Source organism: Puma concolor, chromosome C1, assembly GCF_028749965.1.
Source record: "Puma concolor isolate L17-30 chromosome C1, mPumCon1.1.hap2, whole genome shotgun sequence".
NCBI classification, from domain to species: domain Eukaryota; kingdom Metazoa; phylum Chordata; class Mammalia; order Carnivora; family Felidae; genus Puma; species Puma concolor.
In genome coordinates, this window is record NC_141674.1 from 167010108 (window position 1) to 167030513 (window position 20406).

The following is a 20406-nucleotide window of genomic DNA, read 5'->3' on the forward strand; positions in this document are numbered from 1 at the left end:
ATGCAGGTCAGGCCTGGGAAACAGGTCGGAGCTCTCGGTGGGATGTATACATGTGTAGTGGGGGAGCTAGATAATACCCGGAACAGCCTGTCCCCACCTGGGTCACATGTCTTTCTAGTGAAGTTTTCTTCTGTGGTATGAGAAGTTGTGCATTTCCAGACTATCTATACATATTCAAAATAAGTTCATAATGCATTTAACATCCTGACAATTTATTTTTTGGATCATCCCTTTTAATAAACCTAACACATAAAATCTGTATCTAACTGTACAACGTATATGGATGGCCTTCAAGGAATCTGTGCACTCCCTAAAATTGCATGCAAAATTGTGAGCATATGAGCATTGTTAAGAGTGGGTCTGGCTTTCATCAGAGCCAAACCCATGACTCTAGAATAATTAAAGCCCAATGAATAGGTAATTAAAAATTGAGAAATTAAGGCCCATAATAAGGGCTTTTTTTCTCTCATAAAATTAGGGCTTTTTAGCATGTGATTCGGACATAAATACTGACTTACATCAAGAGCCACAGACTGTTTGGCCCAGGACTTCTTCACTTGATCATACATAATTGTGTTGTTGATGCCAAGGCCACAGAAGATGACAAAAGCCTAGGAAAGAGAAAGCCCACTAATTAAAAACTGCAATAACTCACTGGCATAATCTAATATGAAAGCAGGCATTCATCAGAAATGGGTCTGAAAATATAATTTTATTGTACACAGAGGTAGGCCTTGGGGAAATATGCACATTAAAATTCTTAATTACTATTGTCATGTAACAGCTTTATAGCTCACATTGCACATGAGAAAAAATTGTTAATTTCATGTCATTGTGGAAAAAATGACTTTGTAAATTTAAAAACATACTTACAGTCTTACCAAATGTGTTCTTAATTCATTTAGATCGTGGACTGATTTTAGTAATTCCATTCCATTTAACTAAAGCAACCTCTTTTTAGTGGCTAGGGTGTAAAATATTTTGATGAGGAAACCAAGTGACAATACCCATGAGGTAAACGTGAAAAGGAAGGAAGGTAGATTTAGAACCAGTTAGTAAAGAAGCTGTGAGATGTTCTTGGCTAGAGAAAAATAATCGTGGGAGTTTCATGTTGGTTATTTGTTAGTGCAAAGTTTATAGGGAAGCCTGTTCCAGGCCAACCTTTCCAGGTAGAGGGCAGATGGGAATATATGGAAGCTTGAAAACCCAAGGAAGGTGATGGCCATACAGCCGGCAGAGCTGGCTCAAGGTCTCACGACTATATATAAATGCTTGACAAATTTTGGCAAATTGCTACCAGGAGACTATAGATGACTCAGCTATAACCTTTGGTTCACAAATTTATTTTCTTACCTCAAAAAGTCGTTGATCTGCGTCATCAAAAGCTTTCCCATCAAGTCTATTTAACACCTGAGCCACTCCTGTGGGAAGAGTTTGGTTTATGTGGTCAGTTTCAGCACTGCTCACTGTGTTACCACAATATAATAAGCCCCGGCTGACTCCATACCTCCCCTAGGTAACTTCAGACACTCAGTTTAATCTCTGGTCTCCCTAGTGCCTGCTGTCTTTAGGAGAGGGGATCTGAGGTATACAGCAATGCAGTCGATCTTCAAGGTTGTGATATCCAAACTGGCTCACAGTGAAGCCTAAAGCTCTACCAGGCATCAGTCTGAATCCTTGAAAATGTTTTTCAAGATGACTGTGCACAATCACTCTGATCTATCGGACACATATATACACATGGACATACATATACATGCAATTAGATACATAATTGAGCTTAACTGTGTAAATACACATGTGTGTGCATGTATATATATAATTTTTTTTATTTTTTCAATCCCCTGGAACACAGTGCTTGAGTGAGGCAGGGTAGCATAGTGATTAAGAACATGGGCTCTGGTGTCACACTGTCTCAGCTCACATTTCAACTCCACCACAGCTGTTACCTTAAACAAGTTACCTAACTTTTTTAGCACTAAAATTCTTCATCTGTAAAGTGGGAATTAAAACGTTAACTATCTCAGAGGGTTAGGAAGATTAAATGAGATAATGTTTGGGGGCGCCTGGGTGGGCTCAGTCAATGAAGCATCTGACTTCAGCTCAGGTCATGATCTCACGGTTCGTGGGTTCAGGCCCCGCATCAGGTTCCCTGCTGACAGTGTGGAACCCGCTTGGGATTCTCTCCCTCTCTCTCTGCCACCCCTGACTCGTGCTTTCTCTCTCTCTTAAAATAAATAAATAAACTTTAAAGAAAAAAATAAATGAGATAATGTTGGAATGTTTTAAAGTGAACATTAAAGAAGTTGGGAATTAGGACACCGTCAATCTTCAAAGCAAGGTTAGTTCTGCTTCTGCTACCAATGAGGTACATACAGTTCTAACAAACTTAATTTACGTACACTTCCTCTTTCCAAAGTTCATTTCCAGCACTGTGCCAGATGTCTCAAAACATACAGCTCTAACCAGAAAAACTGAACAATCTTGAAAAACATTCTCCTGTGTCCCCATTTAGTACAAACAAAAAAATAGCTATAATTCTAAAGCATGGTTGTGTTTTTTAAAATACCTAACTTCTCACTAGGGAGGTAAGTCATCATATGCTAGAAGACATATGTAATGAAACACAAATCTTTTAGCATGTAGTAGGCAAACTGCAGTCTTAGTTTTGAAAGTATAACAGATGTTTACTGTTACAAATGAAAGCTATGGGGCACCTGGGTGGCTTAGTGGTTAAGCGTCTGACTCTTGATTTTGGCTCAGATCATGATCTCTCCTGGTTCGTGAGTTCGAGCCCTGAGTTGGGCTCTGTGCTGTCAGCTCAGAGCCTGCCTGGGATTCTCTCTCTCCCACTCTTTCTGTCCCTTCCCCACTTGCCACCCCTCCTCAAAATAAATAAAAAATAAAAATAAAAGTTAAAAAGAAAGGAATGAAAAGCTAGGATTAGATTTGAGATTGCCATTGGACACTAATCTTAGAATATTCTGTGTTCATTAATATATCAATATTTTTCTATAAATTAAGCAAATGGATGAAAAAATTCTGTTATGGCTCAAGTCTTGACAATATTGACAGAATACTAAGTTCTTGATAAGCAGCAGTGTCTTTCAGTTTAACAGGCAATGTCAGGGGGAAGCGAAGAGAGGCAAATAGATGCACTAGTAACTAGTCCCCTAGGAAAAAAAATCATGTTTTAATTGTGTTTCAATAATTTTAACTAACTCCTTCACTCTTTATGACTTCTCTAACCACTGACTTCTTCCTTAGGTTTGATACTTTCCTGACTGAGGTTTTGAGGGGAGGGAAAGAAGAACAGGAGGTAGAGAAAACTTAGAAGCTCCTTTGGACCACAGTTCCATATTCCGGGTCAAGTACAGCCTATTTTAGAATCATCCAAACAGAAAGATGCATGCTCAGTATATGTCTAATACTACATGTTTTGGGGGTGCCTAGGTGGCCCTGTCAGTTGAACATTTGACTTCGGCTCAGGTCATGATCTCGCCAGAGATGAGTTCGAGCCCCGGGTCAGGCTCTGTGCTGACAGCTCAGATTCTGGAGCCTGCTTTAGATTCTGTGTCTTCCTCTCTCTCTGACCCTCCCCTGCTTGCATTTTGTCTCTCTCTCAAAAATAAATAAACATTAAAAAATAAAAAAAAAATACATGTTCTTTTTCCTTTGCACGTACTTTGTGTGTAAAAGCATAGATGTAAACATAAAGATGTAATGGAAAGTCTGTATAGGAGTTAGGAGCCCTGACTTTTAATCTCTACCCTGCTACCGACTCCCTCTGTGATTTTATTCTGGCCTTTGCATGATACCCCCACCTCAATTTCTACAAGGTAAGATACGAAAGTCCTATTAGTTGATTTCTGAGATCTCCTCCAACTTCAAAATTATTGGTCCTTGGTTAAAAGAATAAATATTTGGTCATTGTTCGGATTAATGTTGATTCACTAGGAGTCTGCACTTATGAGATTAAACAAAAGAATGAAACATAGGCTGACGAGTCCTGGACATAAAAGAGGGGAGCAGGTATCAATCCTTGGTCTTTTCAGTAAGATCAAGTGTAAAAGGGGCGAGCAGGTAAAAAAGATAAGGTGTATTGTAATGTAAATTTGTCTTTATAAAAGAAGTTTGAACTACTTAGGTAATGTCTTACCAATTATTTGGTGGTTGCTATTCCAAATAGGGACACAGAGAACAGATCTTATGTGAAAACCAGATATCTGGTCAGCCTAGGATATAAGAAAATAGTTAATTAAAATTAAGCAACATTTACCCATTTCTGACTTACAGCTTACCAATCTTCATAATAGACATTTTAAGATCACTTTTAAAAAGATACATTATAATCTATTTTTTAATGCATACACTCGCCTGTCTCTTTTAATTTAAAACATCACTATGAACATCCTAAGGGGATCAAGTCCCTACCAAATATGAATCAACCGAATGACCCCATGTCAACACCACCTCCCCCAATCCCTGCAGCCACAGAGAACTGAGTGTAAAACTCTTGATCATGATCATACTACCAGACAAAAATTCTGGCAACTGTTTCCGCCCTGAGTATAAAGCATTTTAATTAAACCAGTGGTCAATGGGCACATCTGTTAGTAAAAGTGTTTTGAGCCTATAATGCTGCCATATGTATAATTAGTTTTAATACTCTATATTTTTAACATCACTAATTTACTATGTATAAAATAATATACAAAAAATTGAAGTTGCAAAAATATACAATAAATGTAGAGGTTCAGAGATCTTCTTTCTTCTAGAAGGCTGTCAGATGACATATTTAAAATATGAAGGTATAGAAACCAGGATCAACAAACGTCATTCAGTAAAAGCTCCATGTAATATTAAAACTGATGGTCCACATCTAAACTGTTAGATAAGAGCTACTAAAGACTGACAGGGCATTGGTGAGTTCATATGACCTTGAGTTCTAGTGAGAAAGGTCATCCTGCCATCCCAGTACTATAGGAAAAACAATAAGATATCAAGGTTTTAGATCATGATTATTGGGGTAAAAAGGTACTGTAATATTTTAAAATATTCATTGTAACACATAAGAGCTACACATTTAAAACATTTGAAATTGGAAGTTAATTTACACACCTAAATTTTATGTTTGGATTGTTTTGGTTTTCCTCTGAGAAAATAATCTTCCAGATGTCTTCTATTCTTGATACCAATATGTAAGTTTCTTTTTTTAAAGTACTTTTTTTTTTTGTTTTGTTTTGTTTTGTTCAGGAAATCTTCCTCTGCTCCTGGACCATGAAGATATTCTCCTATTCTTTTCCTAGAATCTTTATAGTTTTACCTTTCACATTTAGATCTGCAATCAAACTGGAAATGATTCTCGAGAATAGTGTGAGCTAAGAGTCAAGATTCTTCCAGTATCTATTTATCTACCACCTCCTATGCACCAGACACATTGCTGGTGTGGATATAAAAATGAAGTTGAGGATATAAAAATGAAGTTAAACAGTTGCTTGAGGAGCTCACAATGTAGAGTGAAGATAGAAATAGTTAAGATAAAATAAGTGTCCAAGTAACGAATGTTCAGAATACTATAGAAAAACCAGCAACTGACTCTGTTTAGAGAAATCAAGAGCAGCTTTAGATCCTTACAGGTGAGTCTTCAGTGACAGGGATGACAGTGACGATGATGAGCTAACATTTGCTGGGTGTTTGCTTCATGTCCGGCACCCTATTCGGCACCTTCTCGTGCATTATCTCATTTACTTATTAAAACAACCTTACAGGTAGGTACTGTTAACATCCTCCCTTTCAGATAAGACTCTGATATCTGCCTTGAAACTGGAGAGACTGGTTCAAAGGAAATCAAACAATAAAAACACATCCATCAAAGTTACCCTCCAAAAGAAACAAAGTGGTTTTCCTCCTCTCCCTGAGGCTAAAAGTCTGAATTACAGCGATGCTAGTGAGCAGGAGGAGATTGAAGTCGATTTTCGAGGTCTAGGAGGTATAAGCTACAGACTTGGACTGGCCAGAGCAGCACTGGAATGTGTGGGTCTGTTTTGCTAATGGACACACAATTGTCGGGTGTCCTGAACCGGTGCTGAGAAGGAGGCACGATTGCTCTGCCAGCTCTGGGACCACCATGGCCCCACTCTAACCCTTCCTAGGAGATCTGAAGCAGCTGAGGAGAGAGGTCATGGTGCAAGAAGACAAGGAACATGCAGTGAGTGAAAGAAACCAGGACAGAGACGGCTTGAGAGGCTGGTGGGGAGAAAAACAAACCCTAGGCTGTTTGCCAGTGAAATAAGCAAGAATTCTGTTTACCAAAAATTATTGTAGTTCCCCAAAAGAAGTTTTTATTCTGGGGAGCTGAGAGTATGTGTTCTTCCATCCCTCCTGAGGATAGCATGGAAGTCTCTGGTTTGAGTAAGAGTGGCTGGAGTCCCTTGATGTGGGGAATACAGGAAGTTTGAGTAAGATGATCCTGAGTTCAAGTTATAATTGAGATGGCAGGGGAGAGGGCGGTTAGGGACTCATCCTGATGTCATCAGCCTCTGGTTCTAATTGATTGAGTAAAATCACCAGGGAAGAACTTGTTCAAGGAAGACACAAAAGGGCTGAAAACTGAGACATGATATTTTGGGCAGAAAGATGAACACAGGGTCAGTGACAGGGAGGAAAAAGAACTCCAAAGCTCATACTCTTAATCTCCATGCTTTGTAGCATTTCTAACGTGTGAATACATTGCTACAACTTTTCTGGAAATAGATTTACTGATGTGTATCCAGAGTCCAAAATGTATAAATACCCTTGACCAATTCCTAGGTCTAGAAATTTATTCTATGGTAATTATCATAGCTATACACAAAAGTTTACATATAAACGTGTAAATCATACCATTACCAATGATAGTGATATATTAGAAATAACCTGAATACTCAACTAGAGGGAGTAGGTTGAGTAAACCATAGCACATCTACACAGTGGAATATTATCCATCTAATTTAAATCATGCTATAGAAGAATATTTGTTAATGTGGAAAATTTTAACATATTAAGTGACAAGAGTGTGGGTGTCTGTGGGTGTACAAACACTTACTATATACATTGGAAAATCCTAGAAAAATTATAACCAAAGTAGTCCTCTCTGAATTGTTTGCCTATGGGAGTTTTTGTTTCTTTACTTTAAAAATAATCTTTACTTTTTAGAACAGTTTCAAGTTCACAGCAAAATGAATGCAAGTACAGAGAGTTCCCATACATCTCTTGCCCCCACACATGCACCTCAACATCTCTCAGGACCAACATCACTCACCAGAGTAGTACTTTTGTTCGTACTGATGAAACCACACTGATACATCATTATCATCCCAAGTCCACAGTTTACATTAGGTTCACTCGTGATGCTGTACATTCTATGGGTTTTGACAACGGGGTCATGACATGTATCCACCATTAGAGTATCATACAGAGTAGTTTCAGTGCCTCTCAAATCCTTTGTGCTCCACCTGTTCATTCCTCCATCCATGTTCAGATCTGGCAACTACTGATCTTCCCCCCGCCCCAGCTTTACTGAGGTAAAACTGACAAATTTATAACATGCTTAATGTGTACATCATGATGATTTGATATATGTATACACTGTGAAAGTATTCTTTCTTTTTTTTTTATTTTTTAAGTTTATTTATTTTGAGAGAGACAGAGTCAGCACGAGTGGGGGAGGGGCTGTGGAGAGGGAGAGAGAGAAAATCCCAAGCAGGCTCTGTGCTGCCAGCACAGAGCCCGATGTGGGGCTCAAACCTACAAAGTTGCGAGATCATGACCTGAGCTGAAACCAAGAGTCGGACACTTAATTGACTGAGCCACCCAGGCGCCCCTGTCTTTGGGAGTTTTTAAATTACTATGTGCGGGTGCCTGGGTGGCTCAGTCAGTTAAGCGTCTGACTTCAGCTCAGGTCATGGTCTCACAGTTCATGGGTTCGAGCCCCACAACGGGTTCTGTGCTGACAGCTCAGAGCCTGCAGCTTCCTTCAGATTCTGTCTCCCTCTCTCTCTGCCCCTCTCCTGCTTGTGCTCTGTTTCTCTGTCTCCCAAATAAATAAACATTAAAAACATTAAATAAATAAATAAATTACTACTTGTGTTTTCTAAATTTTGGATAATGAATTACTTTCCCATAAGGGAACAAGTTATTTTCTAAATAGAACTAGAGTGGAACAATAGTGTCAAATTTTGCAGAATAGTCAAACAGGATAAGCACCGAAAATGGGTTCTTGGATTTAGTAGCACAGAAGGATAACTGAAGGCAAATATAGTCAGGGCAAGAAGGGATGGGATGAGGATCAGAAGTCAAGTGGTTAGTTCTGAAGGAGAGGGAGGCCACAATGAGAGTGCAGAGCTGCATGGATCCAACATTAGAGGCTTGCATGGGCTGAGCACAACAGGAGAGGAGAGGCAACAGAGGATGTTGAAGACGTCTTTTTTTTTTTTAATGTTTATTTTTGTGTGTAAGAGAGAGTGTATGTAGGGGAAAAGCAGAGAGAGAGAGAAAGAGGGATACAATGATCGGAAGTGAGCTCTGTGTGGACAGCAGCGAGCCCAATGCAGGGCTTGAACTCACAAACTGTGAAATCATGACCTGAGCCCAAGTCAGATGCTCAACTGACTGAGCCATTCAGGTGCCCTGAGAATGTCTTTAAATCGTTCTCACTGTGGCTGAGGGAAGGAAGTGAAGCTGGGACTAATTGGCTATGAAAATAAGGAAGAGAAAGCAGTAATGATCAGCATGCTTGAAGAGCCCAGCAAGATGGGAGAGAGGGAGGGGAATGGCAGAGTATGATGAGGGTGAACTTTCCAAATTGAAGATCATTAAGGCAATCCCCCCACTTGTCTATCTGTAGCAATGCTGTTGTTTCTAGAAAGTTCAACTAATCCAGGTTGATTATATAACCATATGAAATGGCAAGGACTGGGAGCACATATCATCCCCTGCAGGGACTGCAGGAGAAGAGCACAAAATGTCTGAAGAATGAATACCAAACAAGGATGAAGAGGAATAAGAAAGTATGAAGGAAAGAATCATCTCTGTTCATCAAAGAATCCCAGGTCTCCAGATCATATCAGTCAATGGCGCTCAGAAATATTTACTGGCCTCTCAACCCCGACCAAGGCACTAGAACTCTCTGTCTCAATTTTGTCATCAATATTGATCTTGTGCACACCAAAATGTCAACATTGGCTATCTCCAGATTTTGGTATTGTAGCTGATTCTCATCTTTTTTCCTTTGTGCTTTTTCTTATTTTCCAAGTTGTTTTATAAGAATATGAGCATGAAAGGGTTTCAAAATTTGTAAGGTGTCTTACAAATGTAAATATTACTAATACTGAGAGGAATACCTGCCCCCAAATATCCACCCCACTATTCTACAAGGTCCCCACTCCATCATTCTCAGTTTAAAACTCACATCATTTGAGTCCTAATTGTTAGACCATATGAGACTAAGCAGCCTTTCTAGAAGGTTACAATTAAAATAAACATACTATCTGGTAGTGCCTACTTCTTTCCAATTAAAGATCTGCATACCTAAAAATTTTGTCTAGTCTGTGTCCTGATTTGGTTTTTCCAGTTGATGGATCTACTCAGAGCCATAAAAACACACTTGTTACATTTTCCAGCCTCTCAAAGGTGGTCAAAGGAAATGCTAAATGAATCGGTGATAATGTAACACTATTCTTTAATATGTTTCCTTTCCCTATAAGGATATGTACAAGTTAAGCTATAATCTAAAGCAATACTTTATCCCTCAAACATCAATCTACCAGAAATTCTGGTATTAGGACAAGCTGAGGGAGACGTTCTGAAGTCAGTCCCTTCATTTTCCCAAAACTAAGTAGAGAGGCAGTTTCTTTTTGTCTACCTTACCTACACATAGGATCAGTCCTAATGGCTTCTAGAACATACCTACAAATGATTCCTTAAATTTCTGACAAAAGTACTCCTAAAGAAATAACTGACCTTTGGGCTTAGAACTGAGGCATTGTCTTCATCACCTATGTAGCAAAGTCTGTTGTACTCTTACAACCATGGGACCCCTATACTGGTCTTCATTCAGCAAAGCTACCCCATTCTATACCTTAATTCAAGTCTTTGTAATCCTCCTGACCTTTTTGCTTTCCTGGTCATCTGGAATTCTTATATCCCACCATCCAATCTTCCCTAGCAAACCTTACTCCCAGGAAAGGATCTCAAACTGGCTTACACTGAGTATCAGCACTTGAGAGGTTATTGGTAGCAAATGCATTTCAGCAGGTCCACAGAGCTCTATCTCTTAATGGTTTCAATTTTGCACATTTCCCTTTGTCAGGAGTAGCAGAGCTGATAGACCATAAGGCGTTATAGAGAATAGACAATGAACTGTCCTCCTGGGCTAGCACTCAGCATTTCGGATTGTGGGGGTGCTTTGCTATGAAGATCTGACAGGCAAAATGGGCTTTAAGGCTTTAAGTCAAAGGATCTTAGAGCCCAGAGTCCCATTATCCTTAAGTGCTACATGACGAGGGCAAGAACTATTGAGTTGTCTTCAACAGGCTTTGATAAGAAAAAGAAAACAAAACAAAACAGAGAAAGAACCTCATGTGGGAAAACTCATGGGATTGAAGCGTGACGGACTTAGGGCCATGACACCTTAGATTTAACTGTGTAACTGGGCATCAGCCACCATGGTAGAGGAGATCTGGGTGCTGATGGGTTTCCTACTGCTCTTAAATTTGTAACAAATACATTTGCCACCAAATCATCCATGCAGAAGGCGTGTCCTACATTGTAGTTATTTTCTGCCATCTCCCCCGTGCCAAACCTTTTCTATTCAGATGTTGGGTCCAATTGTTCATTCCTGCTGCAGGCAGAGGACAAACTTTGCATGTAATGGCTCTGAAAATTCTCCCCATAACAATAGAAATGGGAGGAAATACTAAATTAAGCAATAGAATATTATATCTTATAATGACTAAATAACGGCTTGTTGTGCATTAGTGTATTTGTTTTAGGGTATTCTTTTGAATCTAGTATGAAAAGAAGGGCAGAAAGCTTCGCAGATAATGCACTAGAGTGCAACTAATTATTGGAGGATGAATTCATAAGCACAATGCCAGCTAAAAGCAAGACCAGAATAACTGTTTCAGGGTATTTGTAAATAGAGTATGCGCTCTAAGAAGCCACCTGATACAACAGCAGGTCATCTGAAAACGCACTTTATGTACATGCTGTTGGCACAGTCTCAAACGAGTATCTTAGGATAAAATCCAAGCAACACTCCATGCTGACCAGGGCAATAGAAAATAATCCATCTAAATTCCCCAAAGATACAGTAAGACAAGTTAATTTACTTAGATCTTACATTATTTCAATTCTGGTTTTGAGTAATAGTGTATAGTTTTTAGAGGGCTCACAATAGCCTGGAAAAATATAATTTCACATCAGATATAAAGGGTCTAAAATTTTAAAATATCTCTATAATTTTGCCTGATTACAAAAACAATACAAACCCTTGGGAAATTTTTAAGTAAAAATAAAATCAAAAGCTCTAATCTTTCCATCTCTATCATGGCAACTATTGACAGTTTAGTATAAGTTCTTGCTGATCTTTTCCTACAAATATACAACATGCTTATGCATCAATTTATGATATATTCAATAACATATCATATATTCATAAATAAAATAGATAAAATGTTCCACAACACAATAATAATGACTATTTTTTTTTACTTCTTGTGTGTCTATTTATTTATTTATTTATTTATTTTAATATGAAATTTATTGTCAAATTCATTTCCATACAACACCCAGTGCTCATCCCAACAGGTGCCCTCCTCAATGCCCATCACCCAATTTCCCCTTAAGTACTAAACATTGTTCCAGTTGTTGGGGAGATATCAGTGAACAAAACCAACAAAATTCTCACCTTCATTGTGGTTACATTCTAGTGAGACAAGACAGATGGCAAACAATACAAAAAAATACAGAAATAGATTACATGTTAGGAGGTGTTAGGAATTACAGAGAAAACATAGAGCAGGATGAAGGGGACTTAATATCAAGGCTGCCAGGCTTTACTAACAGGTAACATTTGAAAGATGATTTTAAAGAAGTGAGGATGGGAGCACGCAGATCCTGGGGGAAGAGAATTTCAGATGAGGGAATAGCCAGTGCAAAGGCCCTGAGATAGGTGTGTGAGTAGCATGTTCTAGAAATAACAAAAAGACCAGTATGGCTGGAGAAGCAGGAGTAAGGGCTGGGGCTAGATAAGAGGTGCTAGATTGTGTAAGGGCATTGTAAACATCTGAAAGAATTCTGAGTTTGGCTTTTACTCTAGTGGCATACGGAGACTTTGAAGAGTTTGTGAGCAGACTTTTGATACGCTATGATTTGAAATTTAAAAGCATCTGGTTATCTGGCTATTGTAATGAGAACAGAGTGCAAAGGAGAAGAGTGGAAGCAGAGATTAAGAGGCGATGGCCATGAAATAGTCCAGAGATGAGGGTGGCTTGGACCTGGGAAGTAGCAGTTGAGTGGTGAGAAGTGGTCAGATTCTGGATAAATTTTGCAAATAGAGCCAATTGGACTTCCTGATGAGTTACATGTGCCAAATGAGAGAATCATGCCTATAAAATTTTTATCGTAAGCGTCAGGAAGGATTGAGTTGCCTTAATAGAGACAGGGAAACAGAGAGAGGAGTAGACTTGGAAGAAAAAAGGTTGTGGGCTCTGTTTTGGACATGTTAGGTTTGAGGGGTCTGATTGAAAAATATGTGTATATATGTGTATGTATATATGCACATATATCATTCTATACATTATTCTATACACACTTCTTTGTGTTTTTTTTTTTTTTACTTGTGGACATTTTTCCATATCAGGACATAGGGAAGATCTTATGGGATAGAGAGATTTTGTGTGGGTGCAATTTTCATCATTATTATAGTGTGGTAGGCAGAATGCTAAAGATGACCTCTAAGATTCTCACCTGCCACCTTCCACTGTGTACATATCTGGCATAATCCTCTCCACTTGAGTGTGAGCAGGACTTGTAAATATGACAGGATAATCACTTCCTTGATTAGGTTATGTTATGTGGCAGAGGTGATGGGACAGCCACTCTGGTGATTATGTAAGTCACCCCCGACATTATGTAAGCCTCTGTCACAGCCAACTGGAGTGAGATTCTCCTGTTGGCTTTGAGCAGGTGAGCCGCCATGTTGTGAGAGGGCCATATGGCTAGTACCTAAGAGCAATCTCCAGGAGCTGAGAGAGACTTTTTACCAGCAACCAGTAAGAAAATGGAAACCTCAGTCTGCAACTGCAAGGAACTCAATTTTACCAACAACCTGAATAAACTCTGAAAAGTGCCAAAGTACAAACGAGAATGTCACCTGACTAACACCTTATTTTTAGCCTGTGAGACCCTGGAGCAGAGAACCCAGCTATGTCACGCCCAGATTTCTCACCTACAGAAGCTGTGAGATAATAAGTAGGCATTTGTTTTAAGCTGCTGAATTTGTGCTGACTTGTTATGTGGCAACAGAACATTAATATACATGGTATTCTGTCCAATATCTTTAGGAGCCAAGCATGGGTACCGCCTCGCAAGGAGAAAATGACTGGGAAAACTACAAAGCCCACCTACATGATAACCCATGAACATGAGTGTTTCTTCAGGCACTATAAATAAATATAATTAGGTATATATACATATTGGTCTTCCATTCTTTTCATGGAGGATGTAACAGAGTCTCGTAACAGGATAAACATATCACAGTCTTCATAAGGTGGCAGAATTTAAAGCTCAGAAATTTAGTTCTGGCTCTGTGAGTATCTTATATAACCATTCTGTCATAAATTTCCACCCATAAACCAAAGAGTCTGGCCTTACAATCATGCATGCTATCAAGCACAGCAGGCGCTACTCCTAAGAGTCAACTCAAACAGGCAGACAGAAGGCAAATAATCACTGTGGCTTGCCCTCTAAGTTGCTCTGTTTCCCACAAGGAGGGAACTCCATTAAATATTTAATACAATCACAAAGAGAACACCCAGCAGGTGGACAACTATGATTATTTGCCCCATCGCCTTCACAGCAAGCTGCTGCGGCACCTGGGATGGGCTTTATATCACATTAAAGATCCCTTTGTAGTTTCTATTAAAAGGAAGACCAACAGTTTCGAAACTGAGGTTTCAAAATAAAGATCATTCTCTTGCTGTCTACCTTTGGGCAGAGTTTGTGAGGACTTCCCAGAAGTTATTATAAGGCATGAAAGACACCAAGATTGGAAATCTAGTTTCCACTTTAGCTGTACAGCTAAGGCAAAGCTTGGTAGAATAAATTCTCTTATTAACAGGAAATAGCCACTGGCGTCATGAATCTCCAAACTGACAAGCTTCCCATGTTAGTCTAAATTGGAGAAGAAACTACCAAATGCACACAAGAGGACGTGCTGCAGTTGGCACCCAGTTAGAGATCTGAAGAATCCACAAGATGGTTCCCGGGGAGAGTCATTCATCAGTGCTCTGGACAGTTTCATTCAGGGAGTAGGGAACACTTCCCTAGCCAGTGTCAATGATCAGGAGCATCCATTTGGGCTTAACATGAACAAAAACTAAACTCCTATTGTATTATGCCATGGAGATTTTGGAGTTTATCTATTGCCTTAACTGATACAGTGGTTTGAACATAGGTAACAGGGCTATGTTTGAAATATACCAGTGTAATTGGCTTTTTAGCTATGTGTTTTAAAGATTGGTGGGTTGTTGGGGATTGGACTGTGTGGGGAGCCCCTGAAATTTGATCATCCTTAATGTGCCTTGCAAATCTGGCCTCAGGATGTCTGGCCATTCTTTTGAAGAGCCGTCTTCATATTGCTGGCTCCTTTAGGGGAAGAGATGATGACCATCTCCCAAGAGGCATCTCACAAGACATGCATCTAGCCGTCACCACTTTGTAACTAATGCCTATTATTGTTCCTCCTCTGAGAAGACAAGAAAAGACCTGGCTGTCTTGAAGACCTACAGGTTGTCAGATTAGTGCCACCATCTCTTCTTCACAGTCAACAAACAATCACCCTTAACTCTCCTCTTTGGCTACAGACTTTCATCTTCCTTCCCCACTGTGCCTCCAGATGAAGAGGATTGAAGTTGGCTTGTCTTTATTCAAAGTCTGCTGGTCTGCAGCTCTGTGTAAAGGCACCCTCATTTAGAGAAAAAGACCTGCTACTAGCACCCCACCCCCACCTCCAAATAAGAAACGAGTCCTTAATCACATGAGTATCTTCACTGACATTACAAAATATTGATATAGAATTTTGCATGTTACAATATATACTCAAGTAGTATGCCCAAGATGGCTCAGCTGGTGAGGGGAGCTTACAGGACAAAAAGTTAAGTCTGCTGGCCAACATTCATGTACCTCTGTAGATAGAAGAAAGATGGAGTGGTGATTCCATTGCCCAGGCAGCCCCTTACCAGCTTAGGGAATTGAAGTTCCTGTCGGTTTTGTGCCCTGCCTTGAGGAAGGTGTGTGGCCTTAGGTAAGTCACTTTAGCCCTCTGAGTCTGCTTCCTCAAGTGTAAATTAAAGAAACCTCAAAGATTCCTATTAACTGAAAGCTGACACATCTACAGTATGAAACCTCAGGATAAGGCCAATCCAATTTTCAGTGTTCTATCCCAGGACATTATATTGTCTGATGAATTGGGTCCTTCTTCATGTTCAGTGAAGAGATTTCAGGTTGCCAGAATTAGCCACTGAGCCACTGAGAACTTTAGGATAGATAAATGTGTTTCTGGCAAATTTAAGTTCATTATATAGACTTATGTTGAGAAAATATGTAGGAAAAATAGGAAATGCTTTGAAAAAGATTACCCATGCTACCTCTCTGCAAAGTATCATTCTTGTTAACCAGCTTCAAACTACTCAGGGAAGTCAGTGAATATAGAGAACCAAAAAGCAAGCACTTTTTCCAGTGAAGAAAACTCTGGGAGATGCTCCCTTAATCCTGGCTTAAAAAAATCATTTCCTTATATCCTATCAGTGATAAGTAACTACTCAATTATGATTACTGGTAAAAATTATGGATCCACATGCTAGCAGACCAAGAAGAGAGGACTCAAACCTTTGCAGGAAGACAATGCAATTCTAAAAGTTACCCTCTACCTCTTTGATGATTACAGAATTACTGTTAGTGCAAGAATGAAGCATATTCATTTTGTCATGGTAATTTTTTATCTTGAGGAAAATACTTAAAACATTAATAAAAAATATTTATCTGAAATGGTTGTCTTTATCTTATGATCTACACCATCTTACATCAGGCTTCATGGGGAGAAGGTTGGGGCCTCTTAGCCTCTTGGCACTGTGGCTGCGTCTGGAGTCTCATTCATTATTAACATAAACAGTTGACACCTGTCACTGAGGCAAAATATACTTGAGAAAGGAGGAAGCCTAAGCAGATAAATAATGTTGCTTTTCTTGGTATGATACATAACACACACATGCATACACACATGTGCCTACATACACACACACACACAACACAACATACACACAAATTTGTAGGACATATCTACTAAATGCCTCTCTCTCTCTCTCTTACCTCCAACTGCATTAATTCCTTTCTATCTTTTTCCTTAGCATGAGAAGGGAAACATAACTTTAAATTCCAGTACCATACAAAGAGACCATATAAATATCATATATAATGCATCTCCAGATTTGCATTTGAAATTTGGTTATTAGGTGTGTGACAGACTGAAAGCATTTTAGGTGTAAGGACAAGAAATAATGATGGTCTAAGTACATGCTTTATTTTATCAGAGGGAAGAATGTGATTTTACTAAATAGTCACTGCTTAACCTACCACAGTTTACTGCCTTCAGACATCATTGCTTCTAACTACTGGATAAAAGCATGATATTTTTGGGGCGCCTGGGTGGCTCAGTCAGTTGAGCCTCCGACTTCGGCTCATGATCTTACAGTCCGTGAGTTCGAGCCCCGGGTCAGGCTCTGTGGGACAGCTCAGAGCCTGGAGCCTGCTTCGGATTCTGTGTCTCCCTCTCTCTCTGACCCTCCCCCATTCATGCTCTGTCTCTCTCTGTCTCAAAAATAAATAAACATTAAAAAAATTTTTTTAAAAAGCATGATATTTTTTTATGCCAAATCTCACAGAACTAACTGTTGCATTTTTGCTCAAGAGTCCACCTTGTTCTTTTTATAGATCAGTGGAGTAGGCTGCCTTATTGGAATGGACTATAAGCACAGAGAAAAATGTAAAATGGCTGTATCACTAATCAGGAAGAGTTCTGGTAAGAGTCTGACTGTAGACATAAGAATATGGTCTATCCAAGATCACTATTTTATATAAGCAAGAAGTTTTCTTAAGATAGTAAATGTGCTTGCTACATGTGCTGTTTTTGTAAGAAAAAAAAAAGGGCAAGGGCACCTCTGTGGCTCAGTTGGTGAAGTATCCAACTTCGGCTCAGGTCATGATCTCATGGTCTGTGGGTTCGAGCCCTGTGTGGGGATCTGTGCTGACAGCTTGGAGCCTGGAGCCTGTTTCAGAGTCTGTGTCTCCCTCTCTCTCTGACCCTCCCCTGTTCATACTCTCTCTCTCTCTCTCTCTCAAAAATAAATAAACATTAAAAAAAAAAAAGAGCAATGATTGGACAAGAATTTTTCCTTCCCTGATAGAGGTGAAGATAGCCTATGACCCAGCATATCATTCTCAAGATATAGACACTACAAAAACTCCTGTATGTGTGCACTAGAGACATGTACGAGAATGTCCCTGGCAGTTACGTATGTAAAAGCAAAACACGGAACCCAAATGTCCATCAACACTATAGTGGATAAGTAAAGTGAGGTTTATTCATACAGTGGAATACTTGGCAGCAGTGAAACTAAATGAATGAATTACAAACTCCTATGACTCAGGAACATACGTTGAATGAAAAAACAAGCCACAGAAGAATACATACAATATAATTTAATTTCTATAAATTTCAGAGAAACACAAGACATAATGACATATTTGGCATGGAGTCAAACATATGCAATGAACCTACACAGAAAAGCAAAAGAGTGTTAAATTCAAATTAGGACAGTGGTTACCTCAGCAGGGAAAGTAAAGGAGAAAGTACTAGAGAAGATCAGTACAAGGATTCAAAAGTAATCATCCTGTTCTTTTCTTAAACTGGGTAGTGGGTGTTCACTGCATCATGTTTTGTTATACCTTAACATACGGCTAATGAACCAGCTTTTTAAAATGGTGTAAAAAAAATAAAATGGTGTAATTTTTTGATTCCTTTTGCTTCCTCAGAATTTGACTTCACGGTTCAAAGCTAAGAGCAGAATAACATAAATCCATACCAAATTTAGTACTATGATTTGGGGTAGGAACCAACCCATCACCCCTTGACATCTAATCTCACATGATGGCTTGGTAACAAAGGATTGGTAATGAATGATTTTTCTGCATAGCAAGGCTTGTAGTTTGTTCAACTATTACTGATGTCAATAAGAGGCTACTGAGAGCATTCCTTCATAAAATTGTGTTTAGACATCTGTTCTTCAGTATTTTCTCTCTAAAAGCAAGGAAGAAAGAAACATGGCCAAAGGCAAAACTTCATCGAATTAGTCCTAGCCCAATCATAATGCTAAAGTATACAAATATTGAGCTCTATCAATCATTTCTGCTCTGCTAATCACAGAACCAAGGTGGTGTTATTCTCCCTCAAAGGAGGACAACTAAAGGAGCTTTGGGCTGTGTACTTCCCCGAGGAAGGTAACTCAAAGCTCAGAAATAACGCATCAGAACTGAAGAGACCTAGAGGGTGGTCAGCATGGGGACAGCTCAGGGGGAGCATGCTGCAGAGACACCCAACCCAGACTGGGAGTTCATGAAAGGATTTGCAAGGTAGGAGCAGCTGAACTCTATGCTTAAGAATTAATAGACACTACTAGAGGACATAGCCTGGGGGAAGAAAGCTCCAGGCAGCTACAGAGAGGTGCTGAGTTTTGGGGAATCTAAAATCTCCCTGCAGAGATCTGAAAAGATGACATGACTAAAGTTCTAAGTTTGGTTTAGACTGAAGCCCCCTGCCACATCGTGACCCACCCCAGATGTGGGACAGCACAGGGCAAGGCTGAGGGGGAGGGCTCTGGAGTCCAGAGACTGAGACTGAATCCCTGTCTGTCTCCAGAGTCATCAACCAGCTCTCATTTCAGCTAAATGTTCAGTTCTTATTGCTAATGTATCCTCCGTGCTGTAGCCACCGAAGTGGTGTGATCTTCCTAAAATACAACTCCTGTGTCTCCCTGATTAAAAACTCAACTACTGATTCCCCGTTGCCCAGGATAAATACTCAAACTTCTTAATGCAGCTTTCAGATTGGAGCAATCTGGCCCCTGCTTCCCTCTCCAGCCTCATCTACCTGGTGCTTCAGCAGCATTAACCCGCCTCAGCCCCCAGCCCCCAACCCCCCAGCACCCCCATCCCCCGGGCCCCATGCTCTCTCAGCTTTGCCTAGAACACATCTCCACCTAAAACTCCTGCTACTCTTTAGATCTTCACTTGGCAATATAGAATAGGAAACGTGTAATTTATTGAATACACACACACACGCACACACAAAGATATTTTATAAGTTCGTGTAAATTTGTCTGTATGATACTGTAGATACTTAGAATTTAAACACCTGCAAGTCTAGGTTGCTTTAATATATTCTGTATATAGCAAAATGTGCCTTCAAAATTAACATTAAACAATAACAAACCAATTTACCATTTCTTGGGAGCAATTTTTTAAAACATGGTAATTGTTCTAGCATCTGTTGGGAAATAACTATGTTATATCCACATTTTTATTAATAACTATTTCATAGTTTAATATAAACTATCTTTAATATAAAGTGTTCATGAATTAATGCATGGGTACATGCAATATAATATGTACCCAATTGTAAAGAGCATCAAAGTAATACATAATAGATAGCCATTTTGCCACAAATCAGAGTAGAGAGAGATTTTTCTGTTACTCAACAGTAGACAATGCTAAAAATCTGATCACAGGGGAAAGACGCAAAAAAAAAAAAAAAAAAAAAAACCTGCCAGTAAACTCAGGGGTGACTGTGATGTATACAATGTCCCTTTTTTGCTTCAACCAGCAAACCATCACCAGTGTGACAACTGAACCTTAAGAGTGCAACCAGAGAATTCCTCTTACCTCGGCATCAAAGCGAGGATCCTGGTAGGCATCGCTGATGTTCACCGGGAGGCCTGTGGAAGCCACTAGCTCAGCAACACTGTTATTTATAAGCCAGTCGGAATATGAGGATTTCTCCATGCTCTCTTTGAAACTATCAAAACCAAA

General features: G+C 39.4%; 1 protein-coding gene across 3 annotated transcripts in view; it reads right to left on the reverse strand.

The window, feature by feature from the left end:
- Positions 1-20406, reverse strand: part of PDE11A (phosphodiesterase 11A) — a 414495-nt gene that overhangs the window by 164625 nt on the left and 229464 nt on the right. For all 3 annotated transcript variants that reach the window (XR_015255343.1, XM_086718963.1, XM_025933541.2), the window contains exons 6-9: positions 20260-20392; positions 4160-4235; positions 1354-1421; positions 519-611 (exon numbers count right to left, since the gene is read on the reverse strand). Coding sequence is in view for 2 of the 3 variants with exons in the window: in XM_086718963.1 (XP_086575089.1) it covers positions 519-611; positions 1354-1421; positions 4160-4235; positions 20260-20392 (370 nt within the window). In the remaining variant the exon portion in view is untranslated. The remainder of the gene's footprint in view (positions 1-518; positions 612-1353; positions 1422-4159; positions 4236-20259; positions 20393-20406) is intronic.